This window comes from Anastrepha obliqua, unplaced genomic scaffold, assembly GCF_027943255.1.
Source record: "Anastrepha obliqua isolate idAnaObli1 unplaced genomic scaffold, idAnaObli1_1.0 ptg000012l, whole genome shotgun sequence".
Taxonomy (NCBI): domain Eukaryota; kingdom Metazoa; phylum Arthropoda; class Insecta; order Diptera; family Tephritidae; genus Anastrepha; species Anastrepha obliqua.
In genome coordinates, this window is record NW_026562179.1 from 7,255,012 (window position 1) to 7,279,591 (window position 24,580).

Sequence of the window (24,580 nt, forward strand, 5' to 3'; positions counted from 1 at the left end):
CCAAAAGAGTATGTTAACAGCGGTATCGCATATGTATTCATGGCTTTAAAAAGGTTTTTCGAGTTCAAGTAGCTTTTCAGGATCTTATTTATACGGATACGCAGCGGTTAATTCTTTTTTAGTTGTTGTATGGTCTATTTTTATATTTTGTTTAAAACCTAGGTATTTATAAAACTCATTTTCTTCCATGTTTAGGAGAGTTTCATTATTTAGTGTTTCTATTGTGTTTCTGTTCGTCCATTGTCCGCGTTCTATATGCTGGGTTTTGCATTTATCTATTCCAAATTCCATTTTTATGTCTATAGTAAATTTCTCAGTTATTTTTATTAATCTTTGTAGTTCTTGTTAATTTTTCGCATATAACTTTATATCGTCCATGTATAATAGGTGATTTATTTTGTGGATATTTTGTTTTTGACTTTTTATATCAAATCCATATTTTGTTTTATTGAGTATGTTTGAGAGTGGATTCAGACATATGAAAACCATAGCGCACTTAGTGCATCTCCTTGAAATATTCCGGTTTCTATTTTAATTGCATCTGTTATTATATTTATGGATGGGGTTTGTAAATGTATTTTTTTTGTCCAGTTTTCCATATTTATAGAGGTGATAACGTCTTATAATTCGATTTAGCCGGCTGCACGCACAAAAAAATGTGTCGTTACCTTGCTCATTAGTGTTCCCTTGCTCATTTGTCGTTACCTTGCTCATTTGTCGTTACCTTGCTCATTGCCGTTACCTTGAATGAACTGCAAGTGAAAGCGCGGAACGAACGACAAAGCAAACAAAGCAAACGAACGGCAACGTTCGACATCTTGCTCTCTCCTACTTAAGTGAGCGTATATATTATATTATATGTATGTATATGCGCATATGTACATATATAAATTCACGTATTTGTATTTGCATATGCCTTCTTATTGATTATTATTAATTTGATTTACTTGAAGAATTTAAAATAAAACCAAGTTTGTTAATAATACCTGTTGTTTTAATGTTATTATTATTAATTTTTGTATTATATATGATGGAAAAAATGTATAGTAATATTTACCACATAACTTATAAGATATGTTGTATACTAATATATGTATATAAACATGCATATACATATACAATTTCGCGCAATTTTCAAAAACAACAAATCTATATGTAAATATGCATTCAAGTCATATGGACATATCAAATATACGAATCTATTCCGTACGCAAGCAAATGTAAGCTAATGTGCTTGAATTCACATACTGCATATGCCTTCTTCCTGTGTGCATGGTAATGAACCATTTCTCTGTTGAGAATAGGACAATGATAGGAAAAATAGGAAATGAAAGGGAGTGTTTCAAGTGTAATATGTCTTGAGAAAGTCAAATCGATGATGATGCCTCTTAGTGTTGTTGACTTATTAACGTCTGATGGACAATCGAAATTGAAGATATCTTTCATGAATTTGATAAATGTTTAGTCATTTTTCACGTTTGTGTAAATGTAACTTGACCTATTCCATTGCAATTCCATTTACCTCCTCCTCTATATCCATACAAAATATCTATCAAACAAATAAAATTAAAATTTTGTTTTGAAAATTGCAACCATTCCATCAATATTTTCTTATGACGTTGTCACGTTAAACTATCGTCAGAAAACCGACTTTACAGACAACCTCTTTTTTTTAAGGAATTGTATATATTTTGGGTGTATTTTATATAATTTTAGAACTTGTAACAGCCAGCTATGTGGTATTTTGTCCAACGCTTTTTTGTAGTCAATATAACATGTATGTAGATTTCGTTGTTCTTTAATGGCTTGTTGTGTGATTGTTTGGTCTATTATTATTTGTTCTTTACAGCCTTGACTTTGTTTTCTGCATCCTTTTTGTTCATTTGTTAAAATGTTATTGTTTATTAGGTGCGTGTATATTTTTTGGAACATTAATGATGTGATAATTTTGTAAAGAGTGGTTTAATAAATGTTATTCCTTGAGTAAGAAAAGCTGGTAGAGTGTTTGATTGGTTTATTGTATCGTTTATTAATTTTAGTAGTCTATTGTGTGTCGATGTTATTGTTTTGTACCAATAGTTGTGGATGTGGTCTATTCCGGGATATTTCCAATTGTGTGTGTTTCTGATGGTTCTTGTAAGTTCTGGTAGGGTTATTGTGATGTTTTCTTGTGTTGGGATAGTACTGTGTGTTTCTTCTTCTTGTTTTATCCATGTGTTATTGTTATTATGTTCTTCATATTTTGTTCATATATCTTTCCAGTATGTTTGTATTTGTTGTTTTGTTGGAGGACTTATGTTTAATTGATGATTGTTTTCTGTTAGAGCTTTATAAAAGGTTTTTTCGTTGTCCTAAAATATTCTATTTGGTTTCTTCCGTTCGTTTGATTCTTTATATTTACGTAGCCTATATGCATATACTTTTAATTTTTGTTTCAAAGTATCCAGCGTGATGGGAAGGGATTCGCTCTTCCCTGTCAACCGCTTCAAGTGTTTTATGACTTTCTTCGATGTATTTCCTCTATTGTGTTGTGTGATTATTGCTATGTCTTTTCTTAATTTATTGATTTTTGTATTTAAGCGAGTTTGCCATTTTGGGGCTCGTTTTCTGGTTATTGTGTGTTTATTGTTGGATATTTTTTGTTGATTTAGTTCTATTACTGTTGTTGCGACTGTGTATATCAATGTTTGGTATTCTTCCAGGTTCTGCGTTTCTTCTAAATATGTTTGGTTGTCCGTTAGATATCGATTTATATAACATATATATGTGTTTGTATATTCTTTAAAAATTAATTTTGGAAGTGAAGGTCTGGTTGTTGGGTCCAAATTTTTCCATTTTATTGTGTTTGTCATTAGTTTGTTTTCTATTTCTTCTGTTGTGTGGTGTGTGTTTGGGACCGGGATAGTACACTGTGTGGGACCGCCCATTGATGTGTTGTTATTATTATTATATGTTACTTCGATTGCTTCGTGTTGCTCTGTTGATATTGCACGTGTTTGTGTTGGTTGTGTGTTTAGGCGTGTTGTTGCCTGTGGTTCATCTAATAAAGACTGAGTTTGTGTTGATGGTGGCTTAAAGTGTGCTGCTACTACTTGTTTGATGTTTTCAATTTCAATATCTGATAAACGCTTGTTTACAATGATGGTCCTTTTCTGATCTACTAGTCTCTGTGAGGTGATTACGTCTTCAAATTGTGGATATATTTGAAGAAATAAGTTCCGCATTTCGTCTTTGTACCCTATTTTATTGGATTCCATTTTTGTTGCTTGATAGTAGCATCGCATAACTGTGGTGTTCATTTCTGTTGTCCATGCTAAGCGCTGCCGGGGCTTTCCAGCTTTTGTGGTTGCAGGTTGACCATGCAAAACACTTTGTGCTGGTTGGTTTTGGGTTATCCGGTTGTCTTCTTGATCGGGCTGTTAGTTCCCGCACCGATCCCGATTATTGCGGTGCTCGTCCGACGCTTGTGTTCTTCTTCTTGGAACTATTTTCACGTCTATTGGGTAGTTGGATCATTAAGATGGTTGACTATGGTACCTTGGGGGCGTCGCTCCCCATTACATCTCTTTCGATCTATTCCTTGCGGCTAAAATTGGTTCACAGTTTTCCTTCTGGGTTCACAGTATCCTTCAGACATACATTTTACTAGCCTGCATGTTTGGCATTCAGACGGTAGGTTTGTTGTTCTCTCGTCCGGACTAGGGACAGCGGGGTTCTCACACCCGTCGCACCTTTTTGGGGATGCCCTTATTATTATTATTATTATTATCCACGCCACTCTCCCCCCCGCATACCGCGCGAGGCGGGGTCCATTTTCACCGAGCACAACGGCAGTTTCGGACCGCAAGTCGTGTCGGCACTTTTCTATATTTTGTTAGTTTTGGTTTAAAAATTTTCGAGTTATCCGTGTCGTTTACATGATTATCGCTCTTTGAATTGTATGGTGGATGTTTTGTTCTAGTTCTATTGTTTTTATGTGGTTTGTAAATGTATTTGCGGTTAAGCCAGTTGCGGATATTATTATTGGTACTATATTAACTTTTCGTTGCTTCCATAGTTGTTTTATTTCAATTGCGATTGGAGTATATTTAGAAATTTTTTCTTGTTCTTTTTGGATTAAATTATTGTCATTAGGGACTGCAACATCAATGAGATATGTTTCTTTTTGTTTTTTGTTTATAAGTGTGATGTCTGGTCTATTGCTTGTAACTGTTAAATCCGTAAGGATCGCTCTGTCCCAGTAAAGCTTTATTTCTTCGTTTTCCATTACGTTTTGAGGTACATATTTGTAGTAAGGTTCATCGGTGTTGTTTGTTAACTTATATTTGATGGCCAGTTGTTGATGGATTATTTTGGTTGCTATATTGTGTCTCTCAGTGTAATCGGTTCCTGCAAGTATTGAGCATCCACTTACGATGTGTTCTATAGTCTCTCTTTGCTGATAGCATTTTCTGCAAATATCGGAATCTAAGCGCTCTTTGAGGATGTATTTCCTGTAGTTCTTCGTTGCGATTACTCCGTCTTGAATTGCTAGCAGAAACCCTTCAGTTTCCGGAAACAGACGACCTTGTGTTAACCATTTGTAGGAGAGTTCTGTGTTTATTCTACTATTAAGCATTATGTTGATATGTTTTCCATGTATTGGTTTTTGTTTCCACGTTTGTTTCTTTGACTCAGTTGTTATTATTTGTGTGGTGATGTTTTCCTGTTTTAAGTTTAGTGGGGTGAAATCATCATCTGCCTTGGCTATTGCTTTGTGTAGTTGTGTTTGTTGGTTGTGAAAGTATTCTCTTAGATTTTTTATTTGTGTATTGTGTAATGCATGTATATCAATAAGTCCTCTTCCACCTTCCTTCCGTTTGATCGTGATCCGCTCTGTACACGAATTCGGGTGCAGGTAGCGATGTTTTGTTAGAGTTGTTCTTGTTAATCTATTGAGACTTTCGAGATCCGTATCTGTCCATTTAATAATTCCGAATGAATATGATAATATGGGTATCGCGAATGTGTTTACGGCTTTAAATGTATTAAGTGCGTTTAGCTGGGTTTTAAGTATAAGTTTGAGCCTGTGCCTATATGCATTTTTTAATTGATTTTTAATCACCCCGTGGTTAATTTTCGTATTTTGTTCAAAACCGAGGTATTTGTATGTTTCGTCAGCTTTCATATTACTGAGGATTTCACCATCCAGTGTCTCGTTTTGTTGTTGAAGCGTTAATTTTCCTCGTTCTATGTGTACAAGTTTGCATTTTTCAATTCCGAATTCCATTCCAATGTTTGCCGTGGTTTTTTCAACTATTCTCAGAATACTTTGCATTTGTGTTAAATTAGGTGCATACATTTTTATGTCGTCCATGTATAGTAAATGATTTATTTTGTGTAGTGTTTGCTTACTGTGTTTTATTTGCAAACCATACTGCGTGTTATTTAATGCATTTGAGATGGGGTTTAATCCCAGACAAAACCAAAGCGCACTTAAAGAATCGCCTTGAAAGATACCTGTGTTTATTTTTATTTCGTTTGTTTTAATTTTATTCATTCCGTTATTGAGATAAATCGTAGTTCTCCAAGATTGCATTGCACTTTTAATGAAGTTTATTATTTGTAGGTCAATTTTATATATTTCAAGGACTTTTTGTAACCATATGTGGGGTATTGAGTCAAATGCTTTTTTATAATCGATATAACATGTTACAAGATTTCTTTGAGACTTTTCGGTTTGTTTCATTATTACACTATCAATAATAAGTTGCTCTTTACACCCTTGACTATGTTTCCTGCATCCTTTTTGTTCTTCTGTAAGTATGTTGTGTTGTTTGATATGTTTCTCTATTTTTGTGGTTATTATTGATGTTATAATTTTATATAGAGTCGGTAAACAAGTTATAGGTCTGTAGTTTTTTGGATTTTGGGTATCTGAGTTTTTAGGTATTATAAATGTTTTTCCATGTGTGAGAAATTTCGGTAACTCCTCTGGTTTACTTAAAATATAGTTTATTTGTATTGTCAATGTGCTATGAAGTGCTGTAAACTGTTTGTACCAGAAATTGTGAATATGGTCGGTTCCGGATGCTTTCCAGTTATGAGTTTGTTTGATAATATTTGTAAGCTGAGTTGTGGTTATTGAGTGGTCTATTTGTTGTGGTATATGTAAATGGTTTTGCTTTTCTGTTTTAATCCAGAAAGCATCTTCTTCTATTGTCTTTGAGTGCGACCAGATGGATTTCCAAAAGTCTTCTATCTGGGCCTTGCAGGGAGGTATCATGTCAATGCTATTGTCTCGTGTCAAATTCTTGAAAAATTGTCTTTGATTAATGTTGAATTGATTATTATGTGTGTGTCTATCATTTGATTTTTTATATCGTTTCAGTATCTTTGCATACACTGAGAGTTGTTGTTTCATTTTGTCCATTGTTTCGCATGTATTTTCGTTGCGATTTGCTATAATGTGCTTAGTGTTGGTGATAAGTTTTTTTGATCGTAAACCTGATATATATTGCGTTAGTCTACCTATGTTTTTTCTGAGCGCGTTGATTTTGTTTTCCAGTCTAATTTCCCATTTCGGTTTATTGTTGAGTTTTTTGTTCTTGATATTCTTATCGGTATAAATTTTTTGATTGTTATTTAATATGATTACTGTGGCTGCAGCATATATCAGTAGATGTGTTTCTGATATGGTTTGTAGGTTTAATGCAGATGTTCCAGCACAGAGTTTATATTGGAAATAAGGTGCTTGGTATTTCTATTAAATTTGAGTTTTGGTAGTTGGTATTTATTTTCGGGTTCAATGTCTTGCCACTTTATTAATTGTTCTTGTAATTCTTTCTCATATTTATTTATTGCTATATTCTCTTCGTTGTTATTTTTATTATTGTTACAGTTGTTATTGTTTATTAAAGTAGTTTGTAGAGTTGGGGTATTATTATCATTTGTGTTATTGTTTTGAATTTCTATATGTTCACTGTGTTGAGCAGTATTATTTGGGTTATTGGTTTCCAGTTGTGATTCTATTGCTGAGTTGTTGTTGTTATCCTGACTGCCACTTTGTAATTCTTTTGCAATTTCCTCTTTTATATTTTGCAGTTCTACAGCTGTTAGACGATTGTTTGTTACAATAGTGCGTTTCTGGTCTACTACTCTCTGTTGGGTTATGTTTGCATATTGAGGGTATATTTCAACGAATAATCTATGCAAATCTTCACGGTATCCAGTTTTATTTGTTTCTATGTTGGTGCTTTTGTAATAACATCGCATGACATTTATATTCATTTCTCGTGTCCAAGTCATACGTTTATTATTATTATTATTATTCCCACGCCACTCTCCCCCCCGCATACCGCGCGAGGCGGGGTCCATTTTCACCGAGCACGACGGCAGTTTCGTGCTGCAAGTCGTGTCGGCACTTTTTTTTTTTTGTGTTATGTTTTGTATTATTTTATTAATATTTATGTCAGTGTTTATTTATTTATGTCAATGTTTTTCTAATAATGTTGCATGTTTTTAAAATGACTGCTTTTTGTATCTTATGATGTATAATTGGGTTGATGTTGAGTTGTTTTAAGTTTTTAATAAATGTTTTGTGGAGTATTCCAGTTGCTGAAATCACAAATGGAATTGTTTTTACAGTTTTTTGTTTCCATATTCGTTTTATTTCTTGCGTTAGTTCACTATATTTTTCAATTTTTTCTACATATTTTCTGTGTATGTTGGTATCATTTGGGGTGCTGATTTCTATGAAGTATGTTATTTTGTTTATTTTATTTATTAAAGTAATATCCGGTCTATTGCTTATTACAGTTTTATCGGTGTGTATTGTAGTGTCCCAGTATAGGGTATGTTCTTCATTGTCTAAGATGTTTGAAGGGATATATTTGTAATATGGATCTTTGTTTTCTTGTAAATGTTGTTTATTGGCTATTTCTTGATGTATTATTTTTGCATTATTATTATTATTATTTTTATTATTATTACTATTATTATTATAATTATTATTATAGAGTTACTCCATCTCGGTAGGGTTCGCAACTACCGGAGATAACATGTGTCCCGGATATCGGTATCAAGGGACAATGCTCTGTTGTTTTGTGTTAAGAGTGTTGCAAGAGTGTAAAATTTTAATAGATCTGGTTTAGAAAGGACCTTACTATATTACAAGTTTTCAGTATAACAGCTTTTTGTATTTGTGCGTGTGTTTTTTCGTTTATATTTATTGATTTTAGGTTTTGTATGAAAGTGTTGTATAATATTCCTGTTGCTGAAATAATAATTGGTACTATTTTCACTTCATTTTGTTTCGTTTTTGATTTCTTGTGCAAGCTTCATGCATTTTAAAATTTTTTCTGTATATTTGCTGTGTATATTAACGTCACTAGGGACACTTATTTCAATTAACTGTGTGGTTTTTTCTTTCTTATCTATTATTGTTATATCTGGTCTATTGCATGTTATTGTCTTGTCAGTGTATATGGTTCTGTCCCAGTATAGTTTAAAGTCTTCGTTTTCTAGTATGGTTTCAGGTGTATATTCATAATATGGTGCTGTGTCATTGGTTAAGTTGAGAAATGTGGCTATTTCCTTGTGGATGATTTTGGCTACTGTATTGTGTCTTTGTGTGTATTTTGTCCCAGCGAGCATTGGGCATCCGTTATGTGGTCTATAGTTTCTGTGTATATGTTACATTTACGGCATCTGTCGGATGTGATGGTTGAATCTTTTATTATGTATTTTCTGTAGTTTCTTGTGGCTATGATTTGGTCTTGTATTCCAATGATGAATCCTTCTGTTTCTGCTTGTAGATCTCCTTTTCTTAGCCACGTATATGTGTTCTGCTGATCTATGTTGACATTGTTAACTATATGTGGGTGTTTTCCGTGTATTTGTTTTTGTTTCCATGCTGCTATGGTTTCCTCTATTGTATGTTTTGGTAGAATAAGTCTTTGGTTGTTGAGGTTAAGGGGCGTTAGTTCTTTGTCTGCTAGTACTATTGCTTTATGAAGGGATGTGTCTTGGTTGTAGAAGTATGTTCTTAAGTTATTTATTTGGTTGTTGTGCAGCTGATGGATATCAATAAGTCCCCTTCCTCCATTTGTTCTGGGTATTGTTATACGCTCTTTACATGAATGTGGGTGATGTTTATTATGTTTTGTTAATTTCGTTCTTGTGGCTATCTATAGATTTTCGATATCTGTATTACTCCACTTGATTACTCCAAAAGAGTATGTTAACAGCGGTATCGCATATGTATTCATGGCTTTAAAAAGGTTTTTCGAGTTCAAGTAGCTTTTCAGGATCTTATTTATACGGATACGCAGCGGTTAATTCTTTTTTAGTTGTTGTATGGTCTATTTTTATATTTTGTTTAAAACCTAGGTATTTATAAAACTCATTTTCTTCCATGTTTAGGAGAGTTTCATTATTTAGTGTTTCTATTGCGTTTCTGTTCGTCCATTGTCCGCGTTCTATATGCTGGGTTTTGCATTTATCTATTCCAAATTCCATTTTTATGTCTATAGTAAATTTCTCAGTTATTTTTATTAATCTTTGTAGTTCTTGTTAATTTTTCGCATATAACTTTATATCGTCCATGTATAATAGGTGATTTATTTTGTGGATATTTTGTTTTTGACTTTTTATATCAAATCCATATTTTGTTTTATTGAGTATGTTTGAGAGTGGATTCAGACATATGAAAACCATAGCGCACTTAGTGCATCTCCTTGAAATATTCCGGTTTCTATTTTAATTGCATCTGTTATTATATTTATGGATGGGGTTTGTAAATGTATTTTTTTTGTCCAGTTTTCCATATTTATAGAGGTGATAACGTCTTATAATTCGATTTAGCCGGCTGCACGCACAAAAAAATGTGTCGTTACCTTGCTCATTAGTGTTCCCTTGCTCATTTGTCGTTACCTTGCTCATTTGTCGTTACCTTGCTCATTGCCGTTACCTTGAATGAACTGCAAGTGAAAGCGCGGAACGAACGACAAAGCAAACAAAGCAAACGAACGGCAACGTTCGACATCTTGCTCTCTCCTACTTAAGTGAGCGTATATATTATATTATATGTATGTATATGCGCATATGTACATATATAAATTCACGTATTTGTATTTGCATATGCCTTCTTATTGATTATTATTAATTTGATTTACTTGAAGAATTTAAAATAAAACCAAGTTTGTTAATAATACCTGTTGTTTTAATGTTATTATTATTAATTTTTGTATTATATATGATGGAAAAAATGTATAGTAATATTTACCACATAACTTATAAGATATGTTGTATACTAATATATGTATATAAACATGCATATACATATACAATTTCGCGCAATTTTCAAAAACAACAAATCTATATGTAAATATGCATTCAAGTCATATGGACATATCAAATATACGAATCTATTCCGTACGCAAGCAAATGTAAGCTAATGTGCTTGAATTCACATACTGCATATGCCTTCTTCCTGTGTGCATGGTAATGAACCATTTCTCTGTTGAGAATAGGACAATGATAGGAAAAATAGGAAATGAAAGGGAGTGTTTCAAGTGTAATATGTCTTGAGAAAGTCAAATCGATGATGATGCCTCTTAGTGTTGTTGACTTATTAACGTCTGATGGACAATCGAAATTGAAGATATCTTTCATGAATTTGATAAATGTTTAGTCATTTTTCACGTTTGTGTAAATGTAACTTGACCTATTCCATTGCAATTCCATTTACCTCCTCCTCTATATCCATACAAAATATCTATCAAACAAATAAAATTAAAATTTTGTTTTGAAAATTGCAACCATTCCATCAATATTTTCTTATGACGTTGTCACGTTAAACTATCGTCAGAAAACCGACTTTACAGACAACCTCTTTTTTTTAAGGAATTGTATATATTTTGGGTGTATTTTATATAATTTTAGAACTTGTAACAGCCAGCTATGTGGTATTTTGTCCAACGCTTTTTTGTAGTCAATATAACATGTATGTAGATTTCGTTGTTCTTTAATGGCTTGTTGTGTGATTGTTTGGTCTATTATTATTTGTTCTTTACAGCCTTGACTTTGTTTTCTGCATCCTTTTTGTTCATTTGTTAAAATGTTATTGTTTATTATGTGCGTGTATATTTTTTGGGACATTAATGATGTGATAATTTTGTAAAGAGTGGTTTAATAAATGTTATTCCTTGAGTAAGAAAAGCTGGTAGAGTGTTTGATTGGTTTATTGTATCGTTTATTAATTTTAGTAGTCTATTGTGTGTCGATGTTATTGTTTTGTACCAATAGTTGTGGATGTGGTCTATTCCGGGATATTTCCAATTGTGTGTGTTTCTGATGGTTCTTGTAAGTTCTGGTAGGGTTATTGTGATGTTTTCTTGTGTTGGGATAGTACTGTGTGTTTCTTCTTCTTGTTTTATCCATGTGTTATTGGTATTATGTTCTTCATATTTTGTTCATATATCTTTCCAGTATGTTTGTATTTGTTGTTTTGTTGGAGGACTTATGTTTAATTGATGATTGTTTTCTGTTAGAGCTTTATAAAAGGTTTTTTCGTTGTCCTAAAATATTCTATTTGGTTTCTTCCGTTCGTTTGATTCTTTATATTTACGTAGCCTATATGCATATACTTTTAATTTTTGTTTCAAAGTATCCAGCGTGATGGGAAGGGATTCGCTCTTCCCTGTCAACCGCTTCAAGTGTTTTATGACTTTCTTCGATGTATTTCCTCTATTGTGTTGTGTGATTATTGCTATGTCTTTTCTTAATTTATTGATTTTTGTATTTAAGCGAGTTTGCCATTTTGGGGCTCGTTTTCTGGTTATTGTGTGTTCATTGTTGGATATTTTTTGTTGATTTAGTTCTATTACTGTTGTTGCGACTGTGTATATCAATGTTTGGTATTCTTCCAGGTTCTGTGTTTCTTCTAAATATGTTTGGTTGTCCGTTAGATATCGATTTATATAACATATATATGTGTTCGTATGTTCTTTAAAAATTAATTTCGGAAGTGAAGGTCTGGTTGTTGGGTTCATATTTTTCCATTTTATTGTGTTTGTCATTAGTTTGTTTTCTATTTCTTCTGCTGTGTGGTGTGTGTTTGGGACGGGGATAGTACACTGTGTGGGACCGCCCATTGATGTGTTGTTGTTATTATATGCTACTTCGATTGCTTCGTGTTGCTCTGTTGATATTGCATGTGTTTGTGTTGGTTGTGTGTTTAGGTGTGTTGTTGCCTGTGGTTCATCTAATAGAGACTGAGTTTGTGTTGATGGTGGCTTAAAGTGCGCTACTACTATTTGTTTGATGTTTTCAATTTCAATATCTGATAAACGCTTGTTTACAATGATGGTCCTTTTCTGATCTACTAGTCTCTGTGAGGTGATTACGTCTTCAAATTGTGGATATATTTGAAGAAATAAGTTCCGCATTTCGTCTTTGTACCCTATTTTATTGGATTCAATTTTTGTTGCTTGATAGTAGCATCGCATAACTGTGGTGTTCATTTCTGTTGTCCATGCTAAGCGCTGCCGGGGCTTATTTTATTATTATTATTATTATTAATAGTTATATAATAGTATATGCTCACTACGAGCATCTCCGTCCTTTCCACGGTGGAGATCGATAGCTATTCCTTTCGGCCATGAGTTCCTTTTCGGATTGTTGTCAACGATGACCACGACGTCGTTTATTTCGATAGGTCCAATCGGCGGGTGGAACCACTTAGAACATCTTGGATCCAACGCTTCCAGAACTGGTTAGCTAGCTGGTTTGAAATTCAAAAGCATCGACGGCGAGCTTGGCCACTGTCGTCATCACTACCTGATTCGCGAATTCCGCTTGAGTTTCCTAACAAAAAGTGAGTGGGCGTAAGTGCGTCGTCATTTGCAGTCTCCAAGGGCACATATGTCAGAGGTCTTGAATTAAGAATATTTTCAATGTCCGCTAGAGTAGCCTTTGAACTTGTTCACGTAGTACTGCTTCGTGCGTAATATCCAATAAAATTGATTTTGTTGACGGTATCATTCGCTTCCATGCCCCACCCATGTGAGGAGCCGAGGGCGGAATGAAGGACCACTCGATTCGGGGATGTCTTCTCTCTAAGTCATCGGATGACACCCCTTTTATCTCGCTGATAAGTGCTCGGCTAGCACCACGAAAATTTGTGCCGTTGTCTGACACAATGCGCTTCGAGATTCCTCTGCGGCACACGAACAACTTCAACGTTAGCAGTAATGTCTCCGTCGACAACGACGCAGCGATCTCAGTGTGAACGGGACGACTCGTGAGGCACGTAAATAATACGCCCCAACGTTTTTCACGCCGCCGGCCAACAGCTACGTCGATAGGGCCAAAATATTCCACTCCTGTAAACGTGAATGGCCTTGTAAATGATGATAGTCGTTCTACAGGTAGACTTCCCATTTGAGGTGGTTGCGGCTTAGCTTTATGATTGCGACCCATTTGGCATCTTTTAGCGCACTCTCTTACCATCGTCCGCAAAGCACCGACGCAGTATCGCTGGCGCATCTCATTAACAATAATCTCATTATGATGGTGGTGAAATTTTCTGTGGTAAAAATCAATCAATCAATTATCAAACGCGTTACTATATGATTTTTCGGCAGTATTATAGGTCGCTTCACATTGACTGCTACTCCTTCTAAGAAGTCGATTCGACCTTCCACGCGAAGAATCCCAATCTCGTCCAGATACGACGCCCACTTATATATAGCAGACTGCCGTTGAATATTTTTACCGTGTTGTAGGCTTTTGACTTCTTCGCTAAAAGCATTTTCTTGGCTTACGGCAATAAGAATTTTCTCTGCTGCTTCAATATCGCGCAATTTAAAAAGTTTTAGCAGCGAACGTGGCGTAAACTTCAAGATCCGGCGCAGAAAACGCAAAACAATTTGTTGTGTGGAACGCAGTCTCTCCCTGTGCTAAAGCTTCATACGTCTGGAGAAATTACTGACAGGATAGGGGGCAATGGTGTACTTGTACTTATGTGATGCAGCTCTGATGTAGTGCATACTAGCTCCCCTACAGGCCAACTCAAACCAGCGTGTATTGTCGTCAAAATTGCGAACGTCGGACCATTTTGTGCCCTCATCAGCGATGTTTTCAGAACACTCTTTAGCGCTGGAACCCTCAAGAATTTCACCAACACGTAACGCAACAAATTGGTGGAACTTTCTTGCATCTAAACGTAGTAGCATATCACGTTTTTCGAGTCTGTCCAAAAAATTCTACGGCTTACCTGAACAGAAAGTTGCTTACCTATAAAAATTGCCAACCGCAGACCCAGAACTGCTGCCATTACCTCGAACCTCGGTATTGAAATGGGCTTCAATGGTGTGGCCCTTGTCTTCGAAGCCAGCAATGAACAGTTCACCGCGTTACCAACTTCAGCACGCAAATGCGCCACAGCAGCATAAGCGTTGATACTTGCATCCACGAATGGTTATTCTGACTACAACTGGAAAGTAAGTAGCACCGAGGAATTTTGACGTTGTTTATCGAAGAAATTCTTTTCAACCAGTTCCACCAGCTACTGCGATCATCCTCTCTGATAGGCTCGCCCCAATTAACACCTGAGCGCCAGATGTCCTGTAGGATGATTTTTGCTTGTATGATGACATACCCGAGCAGTCCAAGGAGATCGAATGTTTTCATGATTGTACGCAAAACTTGGTGTTTCGATGGAAATGTGTGCTCATCAAAAACTTCTTTAGGAAACTTTTCCACAAAGGTAAGCTCATCCGACGCTGGTAGCCACCACATTCCAAGCACCTTTTCGATAGTAGCTTCAGGCTCCTCAAAACATCTGGATAGTGGCGTGCTATTAGCAGAGAGTGCAGTCAAAGTTTTCTTGGAATTGGATACCCAGTTTCGCATCTCGAAACCTCCTTCGTTATGGATCCAGCGAACAACAGTAGCCAAACGCGATAACTCTTCCCCATTGTCTGCACTCTGAAGCCAATCATCGATGAAAGTGTTATTTATAATGGATTGCAAGGAAGAAATTCCCTTGCTCCTGCCAGCCTGGAGGCAGTACCGGCAGCCCCGGAAACAGGCTCGGGTGCGGAAGGCTAATCCCCTACCCACCTCAAAATAACGGATTAACGAAACCAAAGTAAATAATGTAAATATAAATCCCGAAAATCTGATGACGACCTTCAGCATGAAATATGGATCACGAATAGGCACATGGAATGTTCGCACACTGTTAGAAACATCCAAACTAGCGCAACTTTGTAAAGAGTTCCAGCGTTACCAACTCTTAGTAATCGGTCTTTGTGAGATCAGATGGGCCGACTCTGGTGAAATCACAACAGCGACGGGGCAGAAGCTTATCTTCTCTGGCAACTCACCCGACAAGCGGAGAGAAAATGGGGTCGGATTCCTTCTTTCTAAATCTGCCTCCGCGGCTCTCATAGAATGGAAAGCTTACTCCGATAGAATTATCTCACTGAGACTGCGTACGAGAGCGAGGAAATTGACAATCATTCAGTGCTATGCACCAACGAACCTGGCGGACACGGAGTCTAAAGAGGCTTTTTACAGCCGTCTCACGAGTGTAATCAGTATGGTTAAAAAAGGAGACATCACCACCCTGATGGGTGACCTAAACGCACAAATTGGCCAATGCAATCTGGGCCGCGAAGAGATAATGGGTCGACATGGGTTAGGTGTACTCTCAGAGAATGGTGAACTATTCACTGAGTTATGCGCAAGTAATAACCTTGTTATTGACGGCACATTATTCAATCACAAACGCATTCACAAAGTAACGTGGACGTCACCTGACCATACTACCGAAAACCAAATCGATCACATTGCCATAAGTCGTAAATGGCGCGGCTCCCTCACGGATGTTCGCAACAAGAGGGGAGCGGACATATCAAGCGACCACCATCTCCTCATCGCTGTAGTCCGGCTAAAAGTTGCGGCAATAACCCAACAAAAGTCGCAACGCCGCTTCAATGTGGAAAAACTGAAGGACGAGAGGGCCTCCACTAGGTTCGTCGAAGCACTAACCTCGACCACTGCCCCAACTACACCACACGAAAATGAGTGGCAGCGAACCAAGCAAGTTTTCCTGAACTCAGCAGAGACTCATTTAGGCTTTAAGGCAATCAAGCGCAAGTGCTGGATATCAGACAGAACCTGGAACCTAATTAATGATCGCAGAGACATCAAAAACCAACTAAACTGTGCTAAAACAAGGCTATCTAAGACAGTCCTGCAGCAGCGATACAGCGACATGGACAAGCAGGTTAAGAAAAGTGCAAGAACGGACAAAAGGATCTGGAACGACAACATAGCCAGCAACGCGCAGTCCGCGGCGGAGACGCATCGCACCTGTGATCTTTTCCTGGCCATACGCAATTTAACCAACAAGTCACAGAAGTCCAGTAAGCCGCTTAAGGATGAGCATGGCGAAATGACGACGTCCAAAACTAAACAAGTACGCATTTGGGAAAAATACTACGAGAAGCTCCTTGCGCAAACACCATCCGTAGCAATACAGCCATGTGAATGTCCACGTCACTTGGTAAGACGCGATATCTCCACCACCTTGCCCGATGAGATCGAAGTTATGAACTCAATTAAAGCCCTAAAGGCCAATAAAGCGCCAGGACCAGACAACATCAATCCTGAACTACTTAAGGCTGACCCTCAGGTGAGCGCTCGAAGGCTACTCCCTCTACTGCAAAACATTTGGATGTCCGGGAAGATCCCGAATGACATTAAGGAGGGTGTCATCACGCTCATACCGAAAAAGGGCGATTTATCCGATTGCAAGAATTGGAGAGGCATAACACTATTAAGCATGGTCAATAAAGTAATAGCGCATATAATTAATAAAAGGCTCTCCGTCGCACTGCAAAGTGGCCTACGGAATGAACAAGCGGGATTCCGACCACGCTGTTCTTGCGTCGATCAAATCAACACCCTGAGAGTGATTGTCGAGCAATCGGTCGAGTGGCGTTCGCCACTTTATCTCTGCTTCATCGACTTTGAAAAAGCTTTTGATACTCTTAACCACGAGGCAATCTGGGGAGCACTTTACTGCAAAAGAGTACCTGAAAAAATCATTTCACTTGTCAAAGAACTGTACAGTGAAGCAAGCTGCCGTGTGAGACATGAGGGCATCCTGAGCAACGCTATTCCAGTTCGAACAGGAGTAAGACAGGGATGCGTGCTATCTCCGCTCTTATTTAATCTGGTACTGGACTTAGTGATGCGACAAGCCTCACCGGCGAACAGAGGCATATCCTGGGGCCTGAGCGGCAACCTTGAGGACTTAGACTACGCTGACGATATTTGCCTGCTATCACACAAACACTCACATATGCAAGCAAAAATAGAGACGGTGAGCGAACTCGCAGCGAGTTCTGGACTGAAAATAAACATTGCGAAGACAAAGATAATGCGCATCAACACCACCGATTCACATATCTTTCAGATACGCGGCACTAACATCGAAGCTGTAGATGAATTCTGCTACCTAGGCAGTGTAATAAATAAAAACGGCGGTTCAGCGGCTGACATACGTAACCGGATATCGAAAGCTCGCGTAGTGTTTGGCATGCTTGATAAAGTTTGGAGAGCAACGCATATAACGAGGCGCACGAAACTGAGAATCTTCAAGTCCAATGTGAAATCTGTCCTCTTGTATGCATGCGAAACGTGGAACGCGTCAACACGTGACATACAAGCAATGCAAGTATTCATCAACCGCAGCCTTCGCAAGATCACGCGCATTTTTTGGCCTAACGTCATATCAAACTCCGATCTGTGGACTATAACGAAACAGATACCAGTCTATCTCGAAATTCGACGCCGCAAATGGAAATGGATCGGTCACACACTTCGAAAGCCATATGGTGATATCACTAGAGCAGCCCTGGATTGGAACCCCCAAGGCAGCCGCAGACCTGGCAGACCATCTAACACGTGGAGGCGACTAGTAGAAACAGAAGCGCAACAAGCAGGCCGCTCCTGGCGGCAAATAAAATTCCTAGCTTCTAATAGATTTAACTTTAACTTGTTCATTGAGGCCCTTTGTTCCACCTAGGAACCACGGGCAAATATATATATATATATATATAATGGATTGAACAGCTTCGGGATAATTTTCGGAAAAACGTTGGGCATTTCGGTTTTTTGACGTGATAACGTCTTATAATTCGATTTAGCCGGCTGCACGCACGAAAAAATGTGTCGTTACCTTGCTCATTAGTGTTCCCTTGCTCATTTGTCGTTACCTTGCTCATTTGTCGTTACCTTGCTCATTGCCGTTACCTTGAATGAACTGCAAGCGAAAGCGCGGAACGAACAAAGCAAACGAACGGCAACGTTCGACATCTTGCTCTCTCCTACTTAAGTGAGCGTATATAGTATGTATGTATATGCGCATATGTACATATATAAATTCACGTATTTGTATTTGCATATGCCTTGTTATTGATTATTATTAATTTGATTTAATTGAAGAATTTAAAATAAAACCAAGTTTGTTAATAATACCTGTTGTTTTAATGTTATTATTATTATTTTTTTTATCATATAATATATAAAGGAAAAAATTTATGGTAATATTTACCATATACCTTATAAGATATGTTGTATACTAATATATGTATATAAACATGCATATACATATACAATTTCGCGCAATTTTCAAAAAGAACAAATCTATATGTAAAGATACATACAAGTCATATGGACATATCAAATATACGAATCTATTCCGTACGCAAGCAAATGTAAGCTAATGTGCTTGAACTGCAAGCGAGAGCGCGGAACGAACGACAAAGAGCACAATCGGCCCCGCGTTCGGCAACGTTCGACATCTGGCTCTGTCCTACTTGAGTGAGCATAAATATGTATGTATATGTATGTATATGCGCATATGTAGGTATATAAATTCACATACTGCATATGCCTTCTTCCTGTGTGCATGGTAATGAACCATTTCTCTGTTGAGAAAAGGACGATGATAGAAAAAGTAGGAAATGAAAGGGAGTGTTTCGAGTATAAAGTGTCTTGAAAAAGACAAATTGATGATGGTGCCTCTTAGTGTTGTTGACTTATTAACGTCTGATGCACAATCGAAATTGAAGATATCTTTCATGAATTTGATAAATGTTTCGTCATTTTGCACGTTTGTGTAAATGTAACTTGACCTATTCCATTGCAATTCCATTTACCTCCTCCTCTATATCCATACAAAATATCTATCAAACAAATAAAATTAAAATTTTGTTTTGAAAATTGCAACCATTCCATCAATATTTTCTTATGACGTTGTCACGTTAAACTATCGTCAGTAAACCGACTTTACAGACAACCTCTTTTACTTAGTTCGCTAGCGAAGGAGAACACGAAGCGCCGAAAGTCAACACACACATGGCATAGACCTCTGGCTGTCGATTAGACTCACGGTCGCGCCATAAAAGCTTCTGCGCCACTTGGTCCTCTTTGGTTACCCTAATTTGGTGAAACTGCTAGCGTAAATTTCCGCATATTTTGCAAAAGGCCTTTCGCGGAAACGAAGAGGAATGGTCATCATCGAGTTTAGCGGATCAGGTCCATTTAACAGCATGTTGTTAAGTGCAGTATTTCCAGCTTGCTTTTTGGTAACGTTGAGCACCGTGAATATGGGAAGGTACCACGATCTGTTACCTATTGATGTTTCGAGGGATTCCAATTTGTGTATGTAACCTTTTTTCTTGTAATCGTCAATTGTGTTGGCGATAAAGCGGTGGAGTTGAGGATCCCGCTTCATTTTGGCCTCCAGACACATTAATCGACGGCGCGCCATAGGAAGTGAATCGGGTAAATCGACGACGTATGGAAACAAGACAAGACAAGCAATCTTGTTTCCCATCTCTTCTCTGTTGGCAGAAACTTGGTGAATTTTTCCATCAATTGTAAAGCACGTCATCATCCTTTGAGCGAAGCGGTTTAGCTAGCGCATAGACACTGATAGCGTCGATAGCAAAATACAGATATGGAGCAAGCGGGGCATCACTGGGTGTTCAGATGTGTCTCTACCATAAACGGTCCATCCCAGCCGGCATCTAGCAGCAATCAGGTTGGAGGTGCTACTCTCCTTAACTTCAATTGGCACACAGACTTTCGCGTTGTCGACTCCAATAAGAATACAAGCCATAGCACCGTTATATGTTAGTATAGGTAGACTTTTGAGATGGGCATGCTTCCCTATGATATCGCGGTCCAATGTTTGAACAGGCAGGCCTAAACGAGCAATAGTGCGTACACCTCTTAACAAGTAGTTTGGAGAGCCCAGTGTGTCAAAACTTACAAACTTAGAGTTATTTTTGCTCTGAGTAATTTCGTTAGTTCATCACAGACACAACGCCTCGGACGGCCCTTCCAAGTCAAGGTCATCTGCAAGCTCGCTCTCAATTAAGGTAAAGCGTTTTTCAGTAAGAGCGCTTCAACTTTTGAACTTTTTTGAATAAAACACAAACGGTTTGACTTTTTTAACTAATTTTTTTTTATTATCGAGTTTGAACATATACATTTAAGTATGAAATTCGATTTCTTTTGCATGACCATCGCGTGCATGTTTTACGAAGTCCAATCGTTGAACCCAATTTTCGACCACTCTTTTGCATAAATCGGCCGAAATTCCAGCAATTTCGCGTTCAATATTGGCTCTGAGCTCACAAATCGTCGCCGGCTTGTTACTGTAGACCAATGACTTCACATAACCCCAAAACGGGACGGCTTGTTAAATGGACCGTAAAATGGCCGTAATGCTCTTAAAGTAGCAGCAACAGAACGATTATTTTCATAAAAAATTTGCACGATTTGCAATCGTTGCTCAAGTGTGTAGCGTTCCATGATGAAATGTATACTAATGAAGTTTACAAATGACAAGCGAAAAATAAAAAATATTGCGTCGTTCGCCCTCCCTATCGGAAAAAAGTTGAAGCGCACCTATTGAATAACAGTATACAAGACGCGCCTTCGTCGATGAGTGCATAGGTGTCAACAGATTTGGATGCGTTACGAATAGTAACGGCGACGTACCGTAATAGCGAGTTCTGTTTCTCTTTTGGTGAGCCTGAACGACGTTCGTAGTATAGCGCTGTTTGCTCATGACCGACGTTGCACTTAACGGGAACAGGTGTATGCAGAAGAGCGTTGTGCGCCATCTGGCAGCCGTCAACGCCACACCTATTCTTTAGATTTCATCGGCGAACATACTGAAAATTGAAACAGCGTAAGCAAAGTTTTTTCTCTGCACAGTCTGACAGCTTATGGTTGGCACCACACTTTGGGCATATAGTCACCTTCGCGTTTACTTCTACATTTTTTCCGATAACTTCATGAACTAAAATTCTCGCCTTGTGGGAATTGCGGCCTTTCTTTACTTCAATATTTTCAAAGGCAGCTGTGGTTGTGGGTTACTCACATCTTGTTACTTGACTCGCGCATGTAGCAAGTCCAAAAAGCCAGTCGTCAAGCACGGCAATGTTGACACGACTGAGCGACATACAATAGCTGCCCCAATTGAGCCTTTGATAGCTTGGCAATTTAGAAACCAAGTCATTAAGCAACACAGGATCGTTTAAATAATCGGTGAGGCCAACCGCCTGGATTGTAGCGCGATAGTTTTGCACTGCAAGTGAAAATGCTATGAGCGTTTCCAATTTATCGGCCCTAACGGTTGGCTCTTGTCTCAATTTCATTTGAATTGTTTGATGAATAATGTCAGGCCTACCATAAAGCATTGTCAATGTGTTGATTTCCAGACCGACTGTTGCTGGCATCATTAACCTACCCCGCACCGCTTGGGAGCTGGTCCCTTTAAACACTTTTGTAGTCTGATCAGGTTTTCTTGATCAGTGAAGCCACATCGTTTGGTAGACTGCTCGTAATTCGTGATGAATAGGGGCCAGTCCTCAGGCCTGCCGGAAAAGGTCGGTAAATCCTTGGTTATCACTTGCCAGCTGGAAATCTGCGTTGGTGTTAAATTGACATCGGATCTGCTACATTGGCTTAAAACAGTATAAGAGGGTCGCGCGTTTGGTTATACGATGACATAATGTTCGGCTGCATGAAAACAGAAGTATCCGGTGGCGACGCCACGCGGCTATGCATATTCGTCTGTGAACAAAATGGCCGAAATGTGTTGCCGAACGTTGGATAGGTTAGCGCGCTACAAGGCATGGCAGCCGACGTGAGGTTAGGTATGGCATGTACTGCGGTTGAGTTCCGTGAACTGAAGTTATCATGGATGCGTTGTTCACGCCCGGTACTCTAAATCTCGAGGGGTGAGTAGTGGGCGTTGATGCGTGACAATACGGTGCACTACCAGCTGTAAATGACGATCCAATTCCAGTTGCTGTGTCGTTGCTAGGTCTGTCAGCCTCACCAATGGTCGCGGCCAGTGGTATTTCACTGCGTTCCATAAGTACGCTAATATGTTCGAAGTCTTCCATTTCCGAACTTTGATGGCCAAGGGAAATTCAGAATCCAAAGAAGAAAAATATTTATGTTTCCGAAAGCAAAATATATCAGAATGTTGTCCCGGCAATTGGCGGCCCGCAATAAAAACAATATTTAAGTCCTTTCTAATGGTAGTGGTGGCTGAAATATTTTGTTTGCCTGCGGCGCCTGTGCGCTCTTGAACAATCCAGAAATCAAAATGGAATAAATTTGACATTTGTACTTGCGAATGAGGGAATGACAAATAAAAGAGTGCGATGGGTTGCCATTACAACTTTTCGCAACAAGCGTGAATGTAAAAAATTATGAATGAAAGTTGAATTTTATTATACTAAAACCTAATAAACTTTAAAACTTCATAGCAAAAATCTTCCAAGATATTCTTATTCAAAACTGCGGAATTGTAATGAATCAATAATCGCAACAATATCGAATGCTAAAAATTATCAAACCCTAAGCGGCTCAATCAATGAGCTGGTAAAAAATCATTCTTATTGTATTCTTAAGAAAACAAACAAACGCAAGGGTCATTGAATATGTCTCTGGTCACATTTGATTTAAAAGAAGACATTAAAAAATATACAACATTGCGCACATGCTTAACTCAATTGTACGCAACTCAAGCATTTGAGCATACGAAAAACTATTGTGGTAAAGAGCCAAGATGTGTAAAGTGTAGTGAAAATCATAATATATTAGATTGCAAAAAACCGAAATACCAAAAAGCGAAATGTTGCAATTGCGATCAAGCAGGGCGGTCTTGATCGCAATTGCAACATTTCGCTTTTTGGTATTTCGGTTTTTTGCAATCTAATATATTATGATTTTCACTACACTTTACACATCTTGGCTCTTTACCACAATAGTTATCGAGGATATGTTGTTGCTAAATAACTAATATAAAAAGAATTCGCGAAAATTGAAGCCCAATATACAAACTAACCGTGCTGAAAATACTAACACTACAAATGATGTTACCCAAAGCAATGGAGCTGGGAAGGCAAAGAAACTACAGGGTCCGGTACTCGAAGTGTAACCAATTAAAAAGGCCATAAATTTAGTTTAGAAAATTACTTTCATTCAATTCAAAAAAAAAAATGTGTGAAAATAATTCAAAATTAAGAATCAATTCACTTTTGTTCTATATGACCTCCTTTTGCCTTGACTATGGCCTTGAGACGAGCCAGAAACGAATCGCAAGCTGTCCGAATGTGACTTCTAGGTATTTTGGCCCTCTCACGAACAATGGTTTTTTACAGCGCCTCGAAACTGGTGAATCTTTTAGTTCGGACCTTGCTCTTCAAAATGGAGCAAAAAGAATAATCCATCGGCTTTGCGTCTGGTGAATTTGAGGGCTATTTTGTGGGCGCTATGAAGTTCAGAACGTTCTTTTTTAGCCATTCTTGGTTCACTCGAGCTTTCTAAGACGGTGCCGAGTACGGTTTAAACGTCCATGGTCTGACACCTAAATGTTTGTCTGCCTGCGGCTTCCAATCAACCTCCAGAATACATACGATAATATTTCGCAATTAATTTGACATCAGGCTCGATAAAAACAATTTGAGAACGCCCATCTGCAGTTACAGCGGCCCAAACCATTACCTGTGGAGGGTGCTGCCTCCTGGTGGCCAATCGGTGACTCAAATTATCGTATGAACGGTCGGTCAAATAAACGCTATCGTTATGGGAGTTTACGAATTGCTTAGTTTGGAAATTTTTTTTCGTCTTTTCTCGCCAAGCGAAGCAACTCCTTCGCTCTCTCAAGTCTGAGTTGTTGTTGCTTTGGTGTGAGATTATGTGCCTTTTGGATCTTGTAAGGCTTGACTTTGGGATCATTTTTCAGGATGCGGCGGATGCTACGGTCAGATATTTTTAGTTCTATCGCAATTTGGGGTAAATGGGAAAGTGATGCGAACAATATAGCCACTCCTCTCCAATTGGCAACCTCTACCCACTGTCCAGGACCTGATGCCCTGGACTTGGTACTCCCTGTTTTCGCTAACGAGGCTCTGTCGACCGGTGACAAGGCGGTATATCCTTGTCAGCACTTTAAGCTAAGGTGTCGAGGTACCCGTGCCGAGAGCTGCAT

The 24,580-nt window shown here is 38.0% G+C and overlaps 1 protein-coding gene across 1 annotated transcript; it reads right to left on the bottom strand.

Annotated features, from left to right (window-relative positions):
* Positions 1 to 6,687: 6,687 nt before the first annotated feature.
* Positions 6,688 to 7,356, bottom strand: LOC129251368 (GATA zinc finger domain-containing protein 15-like). Its single transcript, XM_054890768.1, has one exon. The coding sequence runs from the start codon at positions 7,354 to 7,356 to the stop codon at positions 6,688 to 6,690; it is 669 nt and encodes a 222-aa protein (XP_054746743.1).
* Positions 7,357 to 24,580: the final 17,224 nt, after the last annotated feature.